Here is a 19,582-nt window from a genome sequence, read left to right as displayed (position 1 = left end):
GCTGTAGTCAATGAACAGGTTTCACACATAGGTGTTCCTTTAGTCCAGGTGGGAAAGGGCAGTGTGGAGTGCGATTTGAGTACACGCCCTGGTAATCCGTCTGGCCCCGCTGCTTTGTGAATGTTTACCTGTTTAAAAGGTCTTGGCTCACATCGGCTACGGAGAGCGTGATCACACATTTGTCCGAAACAGCTGGTGCTCTCATGCATGCTTCAGAATTGCTTGCCTCTTAGCGAGCATAAAAGGCATTTAGCTCGTCTGGTAGGCTTTCGTCACTGGGCAGCTTGGTTTCCCTTTGTAGTCGATAATATTTTCCAAGCCCTGCCACATCCAACGAGCATCAGAGCCGGTATAGTAGGATTCAATCTTAGTCCTGTATTGACACTTCGGCAAGAATCTGTACAGATCTGGGGAAGGGCAGGTCAAAAATTTTGCAACATTGAATGTCCCCAAGAAGATAGTGGCCTCCATCATTCTTAAATGGAAGAAGTTTGGAACCACCAACACTTAACCTAGAGCGGGCTGCCAGGCCAAACTGAGCACTTGGGGGAGAAGAGCCTTGGTCAGGGAGGTGACCAAGAACCCGTTGGTCACTCTAACTCTAGCTACTCTGTGGAAATTCGAGAACTTTCCAGATGGACAACCATCTCTGCAGCACTCCATCAATCAGGCTTTATGGTAGTGGCCAGACGGAAGCCACTCCTTAGTAAAATGCACAACAGCCCGTTTGCCAGAAGGCACCTAAAGGACTCTCATACCATGAGAAACTAGATTCTCTGGTTTGATTAAACCAAGATTGAACTCTTGGCCTGAATGGCAAGCGTCACGTCTGGAGGAAACCTGGCACCATCCGTACGATGAAGCATGGTGGTGGCAGCATCATGATGTGGGGATGATTTTCAACAGCAGGGACTGGGAGACTAATCAGGATTGAGGGAAAGATGAACGGAGCAAAGTACACAGAGATTCATGATGAAAATCTGCTCCAGAGCGCTCAGGACCTCAGACTGGGTCGAAGGTTCACCTTCCAACAGGACAATAACCCTAAGCACACAGCCAAGACAACGCAGGAGTGGCTTCGGGACAAGTTTCTGAATGTCCTTGAGTGTCCCAGACAGTGGTGGAACTAGAGTTTTATACATGGGGTGGCCAGGGGGTGGCTAAGGCTACTTCAGGGGGTCCATAGACCATGACAGAAAATGTGTGTGTAACCCTAACCTGGCATCTAAGTAGCATGAATGAATCCTATGATTGCTGATTAGAGGCAGAAGTGATAATTCACTTAACCCGGAGTTCTTCAGTGTGGCAGATAGTAACCCTTTAGGACCAGACTTCACTAGAATTCTTTAACATACTTTGAATAGTCAGTGTCTCTAACTTGAAACTGCAGCTCAATTTCTTTCTCTCTCTCTCACACACACACACACACACAGTGGAGAGACTTGGGTCACTTTGTTTTCATGAATATATACTCTGGGTCTATAAGTGTTGAACATCAAAATATTTCAGAAAATAAAGCTAAAGCAACCAAGGAAATAAGATAGCATTTGTGTGTTACATAAATTGCATAGTTTATTTACCAAAAAGTACATTTACAAAAAAACACTGCAATTTGACATGCCAGGTATCAATCAGAAACGGACTTAAAAATAAATAAATACATTTTTTGGTGCCCATCAATACTATAAACTTACAATATCATATTTATGCTCACATATATTATGTTAACTAATAGCAAAGAAAAGTTTTGGTTTTTGGTTTTAAAGCTGAGAATCTTCTCTTACAAGAAGCACTGCTGACTGGTGTAACAACAGAAATCTTACAAAGTCGAAATAGTTCATGGAAGACCTCTTTATAAGGTTCTAGAAACACAACAAAGTCAAGAAGAGTAGACGGTCTGTCCCTTACACTTTTCTCTATCCTATTAAGAAGCTGCGTGGTTTGATGAACCTCATGTTTGAGGTCCTCTAAATCTGACTCAAAGGTCTGAGCAAAGGCAAACAGAGGCTCCTCATTCAAGAATGTTGTATTCTTTGGGTTGAGAGACTGGACCCCTTGCATTATCTCGCAATTCTTCTTTGAAAAAGTCCTCTGCACCTCAGCTGTGAGACTGTCAAGCATGAAGCACCTGATAAAAGATAGCTCTTTGGATGCTGTCACTACCAATTTGGTCACTATTTTTCTGTCCTTCATTGCTCATCATCAATGAGTCGTGAGATTTTAAGCTCGTTTTAGGCTTTTTTACACACTGTTTGTACACTTATTTTGCAGTGCTCTGCAATCTCTTCAACCTCGTTCCATAGTTCTTCAAAGTAATCCTCACTTCTGTAGTCCTGTAATGTGTCTGTAAGGGCACCTACTAGATCCACAGCCCTTCCTGTAGTGTGTCTGTAAGGGCACCTACTAGGTCCACAGCCCTTGCTAGGTCAAGAAAGCTTGATTGGGGCATGTCAGAAAGACGTTTGGCATCACCAAGCACTTTACAAAAGGTCACCAAAAGCCCTATGAAATGTAAATCTGAGAAAGAAGGCCCCTTGCCTCCACTGATCTATCACCACTATTTTCAAGTGTGTTATCCTGTAACACTCTCAGAACTGCTGGAAGCCTGTCCTTCAGATTACAGCATGTTGAAGTCGGAGGTTTACATACACTTAGGTTGGAGTCATTAAAACTAGTGTTAAACTATAGTTTTGGCAAGTCGTACGAACCAGATACGTATCATCCTCTGGAATAAGGGACATTTTGGGGTAATAATTACATAACCAATGTTCTCTAGTAATACTAGTCCTGTGCCAACAGGGCTAAGCCTAAAATTGAGGAGAGCGCAAACACACTTAATTAGTTATATAATCAATAGCCTAACTGTTACATCTCTACAGAAAGACAGTTCCGGCTTCTGTTGGCTGTTTCAGTGTTTAATAGCCTACTGACTCCGTGAGCGCCAAGCCTCATGCAACAGCAAAATTATTTAATCAAACAGGGTGCTTAAGCATCAGACAAGCTCAAAGCATATGTAGTGGGTTTCTTCAAACACATAGGGCGTGTTTAAATACATTTAAACATTGCGACCAATTGATTGGTCGAAAGAACAGATCTCAGTCGACCAAGATTTTTTTCTGTCGGTGACAGCCCTAAAACATCAATCAAATAGCCTCCCGGGTGGCGCAGAGGTTAAGGGCGCTGCACCACCAGAGACTCTGGGTTCGCGCCCAGGCTCTGTCGTAACCGGCCGCGACCGGGAAGTCCGTGGGGCGACGCACAATTGGCCTAGCATTGTCTGGGATAGGGAGGGTTTGGCCGGTAGGGAAATCCTTGTCTCATCGCGCACCAGCGACTCCTGTGGCGGGCCGGGCGCAGTGTGCGCTAACCAGGGTTGCCAGGTGCACGGTGTTTCCTCCGACACATTGGTGCGGCTGGCTTCCGGGTTGGAGGGCGCTGTGTTAAGAAGCAGTGCGGCTTGGTTGGGTTGTGTATCGGAGGACGCATGACTTTCAACCTTTGTCTCTCCCGAGCCCGTATGGGAGTTGTAGCGATGAGACAAGATAGTAGCTACTAAACAATTGGATACCACGAAAAAGGGGTAAAAAAAAAAAAAAAATCGAATGTATTTATAAAGCCAAAGAGCTATACAGAAACCCAACCTAAAACAGCAAGCAATGCAGATGTAGAAGCATGGGGGCTAGGAAAAATTCCCTAGAAAGGCAGGAACCTAGGAAGAAACCGAGAGGAACCAGGCTCTGAGGGGTGGCCAGTCCTCTTCTGGCTGTGCCGGGTGGAGATTATAACAGTACATGGCCAAGATGTTCAAACGTTCATAGATGACCAGCAGGGTCAAATAATAATAATCACAGTGGTTGTAGAGAGTAACAGGTCAGCACCTCAGGAGTAAATGTAGGTTGGCTTTTATAGCCAAGCATTCAGAGTTAGAGTCAGCAAGTGTTGTAGAGAGAGAGATAGTCAAAAACAGCAGGTTCGGGACAAGGTCGCACGTCCGGTGATGTCACGACTTCCACAGAAGTCGGTCCCTCTCCTTGTTCGGGCGGTGTTTGGCGGTCGACGTCACCGACCTTCTAGCCATCAATGATAAATGTTTCATTTTCCATTGTTTTTGTCTTGTCTTCCTTCACACCTGGTTTCAATCCCATCAATTACATGTTGTGTATTTAACCCTCTGTTTCCCCTCATGTCCTTGTCGGAGATGGTATTTTATTGTATGTTATGTGCAAGTCATGTTTCGATGTGCGACGGGTTTTGTACCCACTTGCATTATTTTTTGGTATATTTTTGTTTTTGGAGTTTTATGAGCACTTATTAAACGACTCCGTTAATACCAAGTTAGTTTTCCTGCCCGTCCCTGCCACGACACGCACCCATTACAGGTGAACAGGTCAGGGTTCCATAACCACAGGCAGAACAGTTGAAGCTGGAGCAGCAGCACAACCAGGTGGACTGGGGACAGCATAGAGTCATCAGGCCAGGTAGTCCTGAGGCATGGTCCCAGGTCCTCTGGGAGGCGAGGGAGAGAGAGAGAATTAGAGGGAGCATACTTAAAGTCACACAGGACACCGGATAAGACAGGAGAAATACTCCAGATATAACAGACTGGCCCTAGCCCCCCAACACAAACTATTGCAGCATAAATACTGGAGGCTGAGATACGAGGGTTCAGGAGACACTGTGGCCCACCCGACGATACCCCGGGACGATTCGACCCAGTATCAACGCAATAGTAGCCTTGGTGTGTAGGTCTCCAGTGGTGGCAGGGTGGGCACATTCATTGTAAGGCAGGATTATCTCTGTGTTGATGGTAGATGGTGATGGATACCCCAGCACAGGAGGTGTGATACCAACTGGAGCATGTGGAGCACTCCATTTGTGAAAGTAAATGTCAATTAGGCCATTGATTCCATTATATGATGTCACCGTTAAAAGGATAGCTCAACAATCCACAATTGAGTTTTGTTTAACTAGCCCTTGCCATTAAATTATAGGTGAAATCATTGACCAACAATCCACGCAAGAGATGATTTGGCCATGAATGTGGCAAAGAGGGGAGAATGACTTACAATTAGCATTTTTTGGCAGTGGCTAGTTAAAAAAAACTGAAGATTGATGTCACTACCTGCTTTAAATGTAAGAAAATGTTTAAACGAGTGAAATTACTGAGCCATCCCTTTAAAGTTATAAAACATATAATTACTACATAACTCAACACCCCTCAGGCCACAGTAATTGCCTACACTCCAGCCATTATTCATAGAGCAACGGACGTGTTTGGGCCCTGTTCAAACATTGAAAGGTCAAAGTTCTTATGGAATTGTCATGTCAACTGTGTGACAAGAAGTTGGCATGCTAACTGAGGGGCACTCAGGCTTGCTTTTGCCTAGCTTACGTCAATGTGTAAAATAATACTACAGTCTCCTCCCTCATCTGTTGCACAGAATCTGCAGTAGACTTTCCAGTCAATTTCTGACAGAAAACAGGTAACATGTCAGCTATATCATCTAATGCCTTAGGATGATATACTATATACAGTTCTGGCTAAATATGGTCACCCTTACAATTTTCTTTAATTATTCCCCATTTCTTCTAAAATAAAATGTTTAGGTGGGTGTAGGAAGTTCAGTCATGCTTTGCGTCTCTTTCAGCATTGGGGTCTTTCTATGTTTACCAACAACGAAATGATTAGAACAAAATCACATCCCCCATGTTTGATTGTAGGGAGGTTGTTATGTTGGTTATAGGGCACTTAGGATTTATAATGTAGTCTGCCAGCTACTTTTACCTCCATGTAGGCTAAAATTACAAAACGTTGCCAACCTCAAACATGGTAGGTAAAACAATAGTGCTATCGAACACTAACAATCGTCTATCAAAGTGGGGCCAGGACAATGTAGCAACAGTAAATGAGATAAGCCAGCAGTGACTTGGGCTTGACTGCTGCGCTGTAGCACCTTATATCCCATCACATGGTAATGACACAAGGAGCAGTGTATGATGTAGACTAGGCTACAATCCTTCAACTTTACATTGTCTATCACTTAAAATCTAACACTCTTTCGCCATCTCCATTCTGGACACACCGCTGTTAACATGCATTGGGACAGTTGGATAATTCAGTGCCTTCTCCCTCTACATTAACTCTCTGGCCATCTAGGTAGTACATAAACAGACAACGGGATAAATAATGTCTACCATCTATAGAGCCATTGGGAAATATAATATAATGTGAAAGAAGGCCTCCAACTGCCTTGTCATCTTAACAATAGCAATCAGCTGATTCATTGCGATAGTCTAACACTTTGGAAAACCTTTTTTGCTTGACTGTAACCATGAAAACAAGCCAGCACACTGGTGATATTGAAGCTCCACTGATTTGACGATATTACACCAACATTTCAAAAGTCTAAAAGTGTTTGGTTTTAAATATACTTAAGTATCAAAAGCAAATGTAATTGGTAAAATATACTTAAGTAACAAATGTAAAAGTTAAAGGATAAATCATTTCAAATTCTTCAGATTAAGCAAACCAGAAGGAAAGATTCTTGTTTTTTAAATTTACAGATAGCCAGAAGCACATTCAAACACTCTGACATAATTTACAAACAAAGAATTTGTGTGTAGTGAGTCCCCCAGATCAAAGGCAGTAGCGATGACCAGGGATGTTCTCTTGATAAGTGCATGAATGCTAACATTTTCCTGTCCTGCTAAGCAGGATGTAACCACCACTTTTGGGTGTCAAGGAAAATGTATGGAGTAAAAACAGCATTATTTTCTTTAGAAATGTAGTAAAAGTTGTCAAAAATATAAATAGTAAAGTACAAATACTCCAAAAAACTACTTTCAAGTGTTTTTACACAACTGGATTTACCAAACCTGATGTGCTTGACCAGGTTCTCGCTCATATGGCGCTCCGCGTTAGGGGAACAAGTAGGGTCCAGGACAATGGCAGAGTGAGTCCTTGTGATTGACATACTGAACGCAAGCAGTACCAAGCTTACCAAGCGTATTCAGTGGTAGTTTGCCACGTTGCAAGCTCCAATCAAGCAACTGTGCTGCTCCAGACTGGTCTACAGGAAGAGGAATGAAGATACATTTATATAGTGTGGCAGGCCATTTTTTGTCAGGAAGGTGGCACCTCTCCACACATTGACCCCTCTAGCCTCTTATTTAGAACCATGACACAAAAGTAACTCTGCAGACATGCATTTACCTTTGACAATGTGTTCTTGCGCATCACCACCTTATCCTCATGCAGGATTATCCCTGCCAGAAGGTGATCCACAATAAAAACATCCCTCTCCACTTGAAAGTCAATCCTCTTCAGTTGGAGGTAGAAGTCAATGACCTAAAGCAGAATGGCATATGGTCGGTCAAAGTTGACATGATTCCCAGGCAATACAGTCTAATTGTACTTTATACCAACTGCACCCATGGAAATGTCATACAATTCAACCATAACATGTAGGCAACCTGAACATACCTCCCCACTATGCCACTCATTGGGCTTCAACGTAAGGAAGTCATGGAGGTGCAGGATGGCAATGGATCCCTCCAACAAAATCCTTGCGTTTGCCCTGTCCACGCAATCCGACGACATTGCCCACAGTTTCTTCACCTATACAAACAGATTATGGTCATAATGGTGTCCAAACTGCCTGACTGTACAGATGCAATCAACATGCAATAGGAAAACATGCAGAATGTAACCAAAACAGTCACATTCCACTTACTCTATTTGTCATTCCTGCTGGGGTGTTTCAGAGACCGTTGGAATTGGTCACCCTATTGAATAATGTTGACAGTTCAGTTTGGGACAGGCCTGCATTTTGTGTTAATGGATATACATAAAACGCATGAGGATCACATGGCTTAGTAAAATGGTCAACATTTTGTGACGTACCCAAATAAGACAAAATCTAGGAACAAATAAGACAGACCTATTGATCAACGGTTGATTGTTCTTCCTGGCGTTTGGCGGCCATCTGGACATGCTCCTTGGTGGCACACTTATGGCCAGAGCGTTTTGCGCTCAGATGCCTTGTCCTTAGCTTTATTGGCATAGGACTGTCCACACTTCCGCCAATGGCCAGTACAGCTGCCAGTCGGTGGACACACCTCTGGGCACTCTCCGATGCAGAGCAGGAGCACGTCTCCATTGGTAACAGAGTAACGCCGTGCTGCTTGTCTGAGAAGCCCTGGTAGAGGAATGATTGGGTGCTTGGCACCAGGAGTCATCGTCCCTTTGCCACAATCATCCTGGCCAAGGCCTCCGCTCCAGTTTCTGCCATGTCATACTCTTCCTGTGCCACACAGGACTGGATGCCTTCAGCAAAGGAAACCCTGTCGTCCTCCGACATGTGGTAGGGGAAACTGGTGGTGGGCATTCACCTGGAAAATTGTTCATGGCACTCAGAGGTCAGGTGGAAATTCCCTAGGTTACAGTAGCCCCGCAGCACTTCCCTCAAGGCATTGGTTTGGAGTTGGTAGAGTAGATAAACCAATTGATCTACTCTGAACTTCTTCCATCCAACCTTTGCCTTGAGGACAGCATTGAAGCTCTCTGAGCAGTTGTTTGTAATACCGTCTGACTGGATGCCCAAGCTGTTTAGCACATATTGTGCACTCTTGTCCATGGCGTCGGACAGCGACTGATGGAAATAAGCCCTGAGGTCAGGGCTCCAGTGGACACACACTCTCCAGTGTGCATTTGTAGTCACTCCTTGATTTCAATGCCAAGAGCTTTTTGATGGTCTGCTGGTAATCGGCCACAGTTTGGGCACCCTCTGACCCCATCTTGTGCTTCACATTGTTTGAGATGTGGTTCCAGCAATTGACAATCCTGGCTTGCGGAATCACAGACTGGTTTGCTTCCTCAATAGCCACCTCATGGTCTGTGCAGAAGATTGCTGTTGATAGTTGGGGAAGGAGTGAAAGGATGGTGCGAAATAATTGTTTGTGGTTTTCCATGTGCCGGGTGATGTGAATGAGGAAGGCCAGTGGAAGGACAGGTGTCTCTTGAAACAGTACATGATGGAAAAGGGGTGAAACAAATTGCCCAGGTAAAATGTGGTGTCATAGTGAAAAATGTGTGCTCCTTGGTGTTTGCTTTTAATAACTGCCTTGGCCTCTTCAATCATTTCTGGTGCTGCCACCACCAGAAGGGTTGTGGGTCGAGTCTCCATATGGGTGACAAATCCGAGGAGAATGTCACCCCTCATATGTGTTGCCACCAACTCATCCCGGTCCAAAACAGTGACCTCCCTTGCATGACGAATTGTGTTCTTCACTTGTGCCAAGTTGTGAGGTTGGTACTCTGTCATGAATGATGCATTTGGGGGTGGTGATGGGTTATTGGTCATTTCCGAGTGTACTTTGCCAGATGTTTCTGTCTTTCGCTTGGACATTTCATAATTGAGGGAGCCGATCAGATGAAATCCCTTGCTTGCTGCTGTTGGCGTGGGGGACAGCGGAGTGTGCCTCCTCATCAAAGTAGTGAATGAGCACAGTATGAGGCTGATGCAGCAACTCATACTCCCTTTATGAAGCCCTGGTGCTTCCTTCCCTGCATAGTACCACACTCTTAGTTTTGGTGAACGGCGAGGAAGGCTGTGGGATCCCTTCTGAATCCATCGCTTTTGGTCTGTCTTCCGGTACTCACATGACGAGGAACTACCCGCAAACATAAAAATGTCTCCAGGCTTGGGGTGGAGTGGTGGGATACGTTATCGGGATCAAACGTTTCAAACATTTCAGCTGCTTGTGCTGGTGTTAAAGGCAGCAGGTGTGTGGTGTATACTTGCTGGGGTATTGATTGGGGGACCTGGGGGTAGAGATGGGGCAATCTGGGAGATGGAGGGGGGTGGTGCATTGGCTATCCTTCCCTTACTCCACATGTCGTAGAGTTGACAACGATCGCGGAGGGTGTTCAACCTTTCCAGTTCAATGACAAGCACAGAAAATACTAAATGTTCTTGATGGTATCCCGCTGCTGTAACTTCGTCTGGTGAGAGGCCTAGCCTTTTAACAACTGAGGCAATGTCATCAACAGTTGGGGCCCTCTTCCTTTTTGGTATTCTGATAAGGGAAATTACATTGGGATAAGTATGGAGAGGACAAGTTTTCCAGACAGTTATAGGATAACTATATGGAATGTTACAGTACATTGAAAAATGTCTCCTAGTGCTTCAAATAGTTTACCAAGCCAGATTGGGGTCCATTCAGAATTAAATTGAGACCTGTTACATTCTACATCAGTTACTTAATTTTGAATGGAAATAATCAGTGTGCAGAATTTGACATTGAATGTAAAGAACATGGATTGAAAGTGAATTATTTTAGTTAAAATAAAAATCCCCCCTGTAATCAATGATCATTTCTAAATACATGACTTGCCCAATCGTGTCTAAGCAATGATTACTTCCAGGGAGGATGGAATTGCACTATGACACATAACCACAGCGGGCTGCAGGCATAATCCACATAGGCAGTAGCTAGGTGGCCACTGACTATTACTAGAATTTATTTAATTTTCAACAACAGTCAGTTACTGTTGTGTTACAATAGTAATATACACAAGGTGACATTTCGAGATTTGGTTGTGCATCAGCAGTTGGTTAGCAAATAAAAGTTTGTCACATACACATATGTTATCGCAGGTGCAACAAAATGTTGGTTTCTAGCTCCAATGTTACACTACAATGTTTTGCCAGAGACGTGGGGAGCCCCAAACCAAATATCGGTTAGAGCCCCCAAAAGGCATGTTAAGATCCAAATGAACAACATAACATGGACAGAGGGGGACCTGGGACTTCATTCACAAATCATATCAGTCAGTGCTGATCTAGGATGTGTCTATAATCTTGTTATTGCTGTAAACTGCTAAACATATCCGAGAGGAACACTCCTACTCTGAAACACTTGATATATAAGGCCCCAGGTTAGATTGAATGTTGACCCTGGGGTTGAGTGGGGTCATATGGGAATCAAACTTCATGTAATGAATTTACCTGGAGTAGGAGTGATGAGTTATTGCCGACGTGGACGAGGTGCAAGTGTTTCCACTGTACGAGATATCTGTGGAATGGTTACAGACAGTATACAGGTCAGAAGTCAAAAGTATATTACATGCAAATAACAGGATTGGGTTGTGCAACTGACAATAGTGGCTTGCTCAATCTTTTACATCTTTTCCCTCCTTTCTTCCTGCCTAGAAGTAATCACTGACTAGAAATGACTAGACAGGTTACAGCCGTGTAGTGGAGGCCTTGGTTTTACTTCAAGGAGGGAGTAAGGAGTTGCAGTAATTTGTACCAAATATCTCAGTTCTTCCCAAGTGCCCCCTTTCAATTCTCTGCATGAACAGGAAATATGGTAGAAACTCCTTTTGGGCCATGCATCCGCCAATCTAATGCTTTTACATTTGTGGCGAATAGTGAATCATATTATGTGCGCCCTTCAGGAGAAGTGAGTGATGTCATTACACTAAAATTAAATAATGATCATCATAAGTGATTTCTTACAGACATCCCTCCAAATGATGTTAAAATATTTGCAGGTCACTCAAAACGACAAATTAAAAAGACTAAATGAAATGCTTCACCCAGATATTAAACATATTCAAAGTATGTCTACATGAACAAATATAGCGATGTGGCCACCATTAACATCAATGGGGCTGAAGTGGAGCAAGTCAAGAGTTTCAAGTTCCTTGGTGTCCACATCACCAACGAACTATCATGGTCACAACACACCAACACAGTTGTGAAGAGGGCACGACAAAATCTTTTCCCCCAAGTAGACTGACAATATTTAGCATGGGTCCCCAGATCCTCAAAAGCTTCTACAGCTGCACCATCGAGAGCATCCTGAGAGGTTGTATCACTGCCTGGTATGGCAACTGCTTGGCAACTAACCATAAGGCGCTACAGAGGGTAGTGCGTACGGCCCAGTACATCACTGGGGCCAAGCTTCCTGCCATCCAGGACCTATATAATAGGCGGTGTCAGAGGAAAGACTCCAGTCACCCAAGTCATAGACTGTTTTCTCTGCTACCGCACTACAAGCGGTACAGGAGCACCAAGTCTAGAACCAAAAGGCTCCTTTACAGCTTCTACCGCCAAGCAATAAGACTGCTGAACATTTAATCAAATGGCAACCCACACTATTGACATTAATATCTATGCATAGTCACTTTACAAATGACCTCAACTAACCTGTACCCCGCACATTGACTCGGTCCTGGTACCCCATGTATATAGCCTCGTTATTGTTACGTCATTTTCTTGTGTTACTTATGAATTTACATTTTTTTTTCAACTTTATACTATTTAGGAAATATTTTCTTAACTCTATTTCTTGACCTGCATTGTTCCTCTTGGGGCTAGGGGGCAGAATTTTCACTTTTGGATAAATAGCATGCCCAATTTCAACTTCCTGCTACTCATGCCAAGAGTATAAGATGTGCATATTATTCATAGATTTGGATAGAAAACAATCATGTCTGTGAGTATAACAGAACTTATGTAGCAGGCAAAACCCAAAGGACTAACTGTTCAGAATTTATTTTATTTTATTCCCCTCTCTGTTCCCTGAGTTGTCTTTGCCAAGGGATAATTCATAGGAACCTGTTTTCAGTTCCTACCGCTTCCACTGGATGTCACAAGTCTTTGGAATTTGGTTGAGGTTATTCCTTTGTGCAATGAAGAAGTAGGCAAACTAGGAACACTTTTGTGAGTTGCGCAAGATGTGAAAAGCAGCGCTGGTTTGCTTTCTTTCCTGTATTGAATACAGATTGCCCTGTCTACAATTTGATCGATTATTAATGTTTAAAAATACCTAAAGTTGTATTACAAAAGTAGTTTGAAACATTTTGGCAAAGTTTATAGGCAACTTTTGAAATATTTTGTGGTGACGTTGCGTTTTTTGTAAGCTGTGTTTTTCTGGATCAAACGCGCTTTATAAATGGACATTTTGGATATATATTGACGGAATTAATCTAACAAAAGGACCAATTGTGATGTTTATGGGACATATTGGAGTGCCAACAAAAGAAGCTCGTCAAAGGTAATGCATGTTTTATATTTTATTTCAGCTTTTTGTGTAGCGCCTGCAGGGTTGAAATATGCTAACTCCTTTGTTTACTGCTGGTGCAGATGGTGCAGGCTATCAGATAATAGCTTCTTATGCTTTCGCCGAAAAGCATTTTTTAAATCTGACATGTTGGCTGGATTCACAACAAGTGTAGCTTTAATTGAGTATCTTACATGTGTGATTTAATGAAAGTTAGAATTTTATAGTATTTTATTTGAATCTGGCGCTCTGCATTTTCCCTGGCAATTGGCCAGTTGAGACATTTGCATCCCGCCTATCCCTAAGAGGATTTATTAATTTTAAGGGCTTGTAAGTAAGCACTTCATGGGAAGGTCCACAGCTGTTGTATTCGGCGCATGTGACCGATACAATTTTAGTTGATTAGGCTTGGTTTTTTTCTCTGGCATGCACTGTCAACTGTGGGACCTTATATAGACAGGTGTGTGCCTTTCCAAATCATATCAAATCAATTGAATTTACCACAGGTGTACTCCAATCAAGTTGTAGAAACATCTCTAGGATGATCAATGGAAACAGGATGCACCTGAGCTCAATTTGAGTCTCATAGCAAAGGGTATGAATCATTATGTAAATGAGGTATTTCTGTTTTTTATTTGTAATGAATTAGCTATAATGTAAAAACCTGATTTTCACTTTGTCTATTGTGTAGATAGATTACATTTTAATTTTCTCTCTATTTTAAAATACGTCTGTAAGGTAATAGCGTGTGAAAACAGGGAAGGAGTCTCAATACATCCAAACTCTCTAAGTTAAATCTGTCTGACTGGTAGAGTAGTGGTTATTTTGGTTGATCTCCAAAGGAGGGTTTGAGAGTTTAAATCCCAGAGGAGCAATTTATGGGGCAACATTTTTCTTGTTGTCTTGTGTGAAGGGGGACAGGGGCTAGTTCCCATCAAATAGCACGAATGACGTATAGAATGTCCTTTTAATAGAGTTGTGGTAGCATATTATGTCGTGGAATAACAATATAACCCTTCTCTGCAAAAGCCTACTTTTACCTGGGGGCATGCTTTGTAGACCATTCAAAGACGTTCCGATTCCTGGTCCCCGTGAAGAATCCCACATGTTATGATAGCTTAGAAAATGAAGGGAAAAAGGTACAATATTATGATGATGGTATAATATTTCTTGCGTCTATTTGCTGGTAATTGGAAACATGTAACTTTCAAATTGCGTCCCCCATTCCTAAACATATCCATCCTATAGTGTAGGTTTTGAAGGTTCATAATATATGCTTGTAGTCATCAGAAGAAGACCATGGAATGGGAAACTGTATGGAGTAAATGGAGTAAAAAAATAGAGCGTTGGACTAGTAACCGGAAGGTTGCAAGTTCAAACCCCCAAGCTGACAAGGTACAAATCTGTCGTTCTGACCCTGAACAGGCAGGTAACCCACAGTTCCTAGGCCGTAATTGAAAATAAGAATTTGTTCTTAACTGACTTGCCTAGTAAAAAACATTTAAAAATGGTGTAAAAAGTACATTTTCTTTAGGAATGTAGTGGAGTCCCAAGGCCAGTAGTTGAGAAGCATTTCCATCTAGCAATGTAAAAATATTGGCGCTAGCAGTCATTAGTTAAATTACATGTTAACCATAGCGATGGCCTAATTGAGGCGCAGTAGAGTTCATCCGCCGAATGCCGAAACACCGGAAATAACTAAAAAAACGAACGAGAAATGGTGGAGGCTACCAGAATGAAGACAGATATTTTTCGGAATAAACGTGGTTAAACTGAATTACATAGCCCACTCCCTATCCGGAATCTCATTCTACCGCTATACGAGTTTGTATGCGTTGTTTGTTGACAACCTTGTTATTTCCGAAGTTTTTGGAACGGATTCCTGTTGGAACGTTCCACAAATTATACCCACCCCCTTTTTAAATGAATTTATATCGGTTTAAATCTTATTGACTGACCCTTTTAGCTTGCCTTCAACTCCAATGTCGCAGCTTTTTCGTCACTCATCTTGAGGCTTGCCTTCAACTCCTTTATATATTTACTAATTCATTAAAGTATGCCCAGTTTGTCATGTATTGATTTTAACAGCTCGGGTTCGACCTTTACCATTCCCGGTGGTGAAAATAATAAATCGTCCGTGTCTGTAGAAGAGTCACGTTTTGGGATTGGTTCCACTGTTTTACTCTACGTCATGTTTGGGTGTTGCTTGTTTTTGTAATATTTGTCGATACATTTCTCTAGTCTTATGATTTGTGTTGTTATCCAGATTGAAGGTTATAGCCCACCAGTTTGTGAAGTGCTACTATTTAGTCTAACTTACCGATATTGCGTTTTTATCTTGAGGTGATCTACACTGCTGTGTTCAGTCCGCCATCTATTGCAGCGAGTTTGCACATTGTTTAGTGAGTCCACCAGATCAGACAGGCAGTGATGACCAGGGAGGTTCTCTTGATGAGTGTGTGAATTAAACAATTTTCCTGACCTGCTAAGCATTCAAAATGTAACGAGTACTTTTGGGTGTCAGGGAAAATGTATGGAGTAAAAAGTACACCATTTTATTTCGGAATGTAGTAAAGTAAAAGTTGTCAAAAACGACTTAAGTAGTACTTTAAAGTATGTTTTGCTTAAGTACTTTACACCACTGGCCTTTCAGGTTTATGGTTCAGTTCCTCTCTCTTGAGGTTTCACTTAAGGGCCAATGGAAAGGTTTAAAATGTGAGAAACCCGCCCACCCGGAGTAAAACGAACTCACCCACTGCAGTACTTCCTTTATGCTTCCTTCTCGGCACATGGGGTATGAGCTAAAATGTCATTCCTTCACCACAAAGTTGAAAGAAAATAAAGAATAAAGTCAGTACATGGATTATTAGAAGCCAGTTTCAAACAGTATGTGTCTCTCTGTATATATTTGTTTTTCAGGCTGCATGTGGTCTCAGTGCTGTTTATTACCAGTAAGTAAAAACGACGTATTTGTATGTGTTGGTAAATGGCATCCCTCATCGACTATCACGTGTACAGTGATTAGTGCGTTAGTGTGCAGTACCCAAGTCTGTTATTTATTTACTACATATTCAACACTGTTTGATGAAAACAAATAATACATGCATAAACAAGCCCAGGACAACCGATATCATGAATTGTGTAATTTAAACCATTCTGTCCTTTCTTGGTTACACAGCAAAGAAGTAGGGATACAATATTGTAACAATGATTGATTTTCTGCAAATATTACTGTAATAAGAATGGCTGCGCAAAAAGTAATTTTGTGATAAATGTAACTAATTTGTTCATAACAATAAATGGCCTACAATGATGAAATCATTTTTTAATGGACAGTTACTTTACATTACATTATTAGCGGCAAGGCTCTAGACATTTTTTCCCCCAGTGCCAAGTACAGTAGGCTAAATCAACTCAGATGGTAGTCTAGTATTTATAAAGTAATCTGTTTCATCTAAAATATCCAGGGAATGCATGATATTTTGATGTTCAACCTGCCAAAATAGGATCCAGATCCATCAGATAAATGTTTTGCTCTTAGAATTGGCTGACATTTTTGTGCATATATACTATAGGCTATATATTATTCACCACCTGAGGAAGTGGAACCTCAAACTTAGCTAGACTGCTAATTCACAATATGTTGTTGCTATACATGTAGGATAATTGATCTATCAGTCCTACAACAACTTTCCAGCGCTAGGCCTATGCTATTGTATGTACAACAAGAGCTCACGGTTTTACCAATTTGCATGTTATGTAATGTGCAAAGTGCTAGGGAGTTTAGTGGCTCAGGACAGCAGCCGACTGCCTCCTGGGCAAGTACTTTAATAGCAGGAGTCACTGCCACTCACCAAGTAGGCCTATAGACTGGGGTTTCCCAAACTTAGTCTCTAGAGATTGAAATAAATTGTGTTTCTTAAAAAAAACTGACATTTAATGCCTTCTGAATTGACTCAGAAAAGTAACATAAGTAGGCCTACAGTTGATCGTCCCAGCTCTATTAATAAGAGCGAGAATTGTAGGTAAGGAACAGTTCATTAGTAGGCTAATGCCTGGCATTTGTCTATGAATTCTTGTCTTTCACCGAAATTATTGAGATGGTGGTTGCTTCTAGAGAATAAGACCCATTTTGTAGAGCTGGTCTTAATTTAGTCGATTAAACTCAACTCCACGATTTACGATGGAGTTGAGCTGAGACTAGTGTGGGAAGACTGGAGCTCGATGTCACATCAAATGACGTTTTTTATCAAAAGACTGATTTCAGGACCCCAAAAACATGCCGCAATTACACACAACATTTGTCTGTATAATTGTGGGCTATTCTTTGGGTACTGAAATCAGTTGTTTTTTTAATTTAAAAAAAATATTTATGTGTCGTCGGCACTCCAGTCTGCCCAAACTAGTCGCCGCTCAACTCGGCTAGATAGCTAGTCTTAACTTTCATTATAGTTGACCTTCCACTCTGAATCCTCCAAACAGCGCATTACATTACCAATACCACTCTCCCTCTCTCAAACCTCTCTTTCCACCTATTCCATATATCAGTGATATCATCAGTGGTAACTACAACAAGTCTACAACCCCGAGAAGTGGCAGCTCCGGGCAGTGACTTCACCCTTAACTGCTCTTTCCCTTCGTCTAAAAATCTGAACCTCAACCAACTGGTCATCAACTGGCAGCGTGGAGAAGAGGTGGTCCACAGCTATTACCATGGAAGAGATCAGCTGGAAAGACAGAGTGTTGTTTACAAGGGACGCACTCATCTGTTTGAAGACCAGCTCACTGTGGGAAATGCCTCACTTAGACTGAGTGGTGTGCAGCCGAGTGACCAGGGCCAATACACCTGTGACGTGACAGATGAACAGGGAGGCACCCTGGAAAAGCTACAACTTCTAGTGGCAGGTAAATTCCATTGGTGCTGCATCTTTTTTGTATAGATTAAATTATGATAACTGCCCCTACAAAATTATTTATAATATTTCAAACCAGCCCCTTATGATGAACCCAGGATATCCGCCCAAGCCACTTGTGATGGCTTCATTATCACCCTCCATGCCTCTCAGGGGTATCCCCAGCCAGAGTTAGTGTGGAAAGGGGTGATGGACAGTAACACCACTATGGAATTGGACAGCAGGGGGCACTATGAGCTGAAGAGTGAGGTGACACTGTGGTTGAACAGCACTCTGACTGTTACAGCCGAGCTTAGACTGAGGGTTCTGGACCAGAGTTTCACCAAGTCTCTCACACTCCACCCACCACCAGGTAAAATATCAGGGTTCCAGAGTTTGTTCCTTGACTCAATGTTGTTTTCAGATACTTTTAACATTTGTTTACAGTTCTTTTGGAATTGGGTATTTTGGATTATTGATCATACAGTACATGTGTTCTTATTATCATTCTTCTGGTGTAGTTTTTACCTAGTCCATTGGGATGTGATGAATGATGATACCATACTTGCACAATGGCCTTTGACCATGGGCTTCAAACAGTATGTGTCTCTCTGAATATATTTGTAAGTGGTTTTCACAATACTTTGTTACAGTTCATGATAAAACCCTCGTCAGATATAGAGGGGAATGTTGCTTATTTCAGTGACTGAGGTTGAGTGTTCCTTTCTTCTCACAGTGTGCTGTGTGATGCCTGCCGAGAAGAGGAGCAGATTTTTTACGTATCCCCTGCTGCTTATGCTGCTGGGAGTAGTGCTCCTGTTGTCTTGGAAGAGGTCTGAGCAGGAGACCAAAAAGGATGAGAAAACACAAGAATAGAATGACCTTCAGTCCATGGTCACTCAACAGGCATCATGCCAGAGCAATTATCATTGCTTGTTTACAGAGAAAACATAAAGGGAGGACAGCCTTGTTTACTAAAGTCCATTTTCATGGGAAGTCATTTGGTCAAATCTGAATTACACTATAAAACTTTATACACAAAGTTCAACATGAGAGTTGACACACTGTATTGTCAAACAATACAGTTGACACATTCACTAAAGATAGACAATGGGAGTTGCACACCACACCACTAGATGGTCATATGTACCTCTACTCCTAATCTACTTCCTCTTAAGGTTTCTTCCATGTAGCGAGTTTTTGCTTACTGCTACTTGCTCAGGGATTTAGCCCAGGTTACTGTGTAAATCACCTTTTACATCTGCAGATGTCTTACTGGGCTTTATAAATTACATGTATATATTGATTGAAATTATGGCAGCTATAGCGTCTAATGAAAGTTGTTACATGTGTGTTCCAGTCAGTGTATCATAATTTCCAGAATTTGTTATTTTGTAATAAAAGGAGATGAAACCCCAATTGTGATGTATTTTTGCTAAATCTATTTTACAGTAAAGAACTGGCATGTTGGCAGTATACCAGCAGCACAGGGAGAGTGTAATTTTCTCCTGTCACATTTCTTATTTTAGTAGAGTCCTCTTGGTCAAATAATGACATGAAACTATAGTTTTATTTCATTATACCCAGAGCAAATAGATTTGTTTTGGTGTTCCAGTGGG

General features: G+C 42.0%; 1 protein-coding gene and 1 long non-coding RNA gene across 8 annotated transcripts; one reads left to right on the top strand and one right to left on the bottom strand.

Moving 5' to 3' along the window:
• Positions 1-1,552: 1,552 nt before the first annotated feature.
• Positions 1,553-15,205, bottom strand: LOC109907381 (uncharacterized). 3 transcript variants are annotated; one of them, XR_004202507.1, is made up of 7 exons: positions 15,030-15,205; positions 14,112-14,188; positions 11,010-11,076; positions 7,484-7,618; positions 7,214-7,348; positions 7,002-7,070; positions 1,553-4,506 (listed from the first exon to the last, which is right to left on the bottom strand). It is a non-coding gene; the product is annotated as an uncharacterized LOC109907381 (long non-coding RNA). The 3 variants fall into 3 exon arrangements; XR_002257540.2 differs by lacking the exon at positions 7,002-7,070; XR_002257534.2 differs by lacking the exon at positions 1,553-4,506 and having other exon boundaries at positions 6,737-7,070.
• A 650-nt stretch (positions 15,206-15,855) lies between these two features.
• On the top strand, positions 15,856-19,382 carry LOC109907367 (CD276 antigen-like). 5 transcript variants are annotated; one of them, XR_004202506.1, is made up of 6 exons: positions 15,856-15,865; positions 15,991-16,022; positions 17,620-17,976; positions 18,271-18,336; positions 18,485-18,586; positions 18,700-19,382. XR_004202506.1 is itself a non-coding variant. In XM_031787091.1 (5 exons), exons 1-5 carry the CDS (start codon positions 15,861-15,863, stop codon positions 18,837-18,839), a joined length of 600 nt encoding a protein of 199 aa, XP_031642951.1. In that variant the 5' UTR covers positions 15,856-15,860; the 3' UTR covers positions 18,840-19,382. The 5 variants fall into 5 exon arrangements, 3 of the variants coding, with proteins under 3 accessions (XP_031642951.1, XP_020360889.1, XP_020360895.1); XR_004202504.1 differs by having other exon boundaries at positions 18,064-18,336; XM_031787091.1 differs by lacking the exon at positions 18,485-18,586.
• Positions 19,383-19,582: the final 200 nt, after the last annotated feature.

This window comes from Oncorhynchus kisutch, linkage group LG2, assembly GCF_002021735.2.
Source record: "Oncorhynchus kisutch isolate 150728-3 linkage group LG2, Okis_V2, whole genome shotgun sequence".
Classification (NCBI taxonomy): domain Eukaryota; kingdom Metazoa; phylum Chordata; class Actinopteri; order Salmoniformes; family Salmonidae; genus Oncorhynchus; species Oncorhynchus kisutch.
The sequence above is the reverse complement of the archived record's forward strand: the minus strand, read 5'-3'. Positions and strand labels throughout refer to the sequence as shown.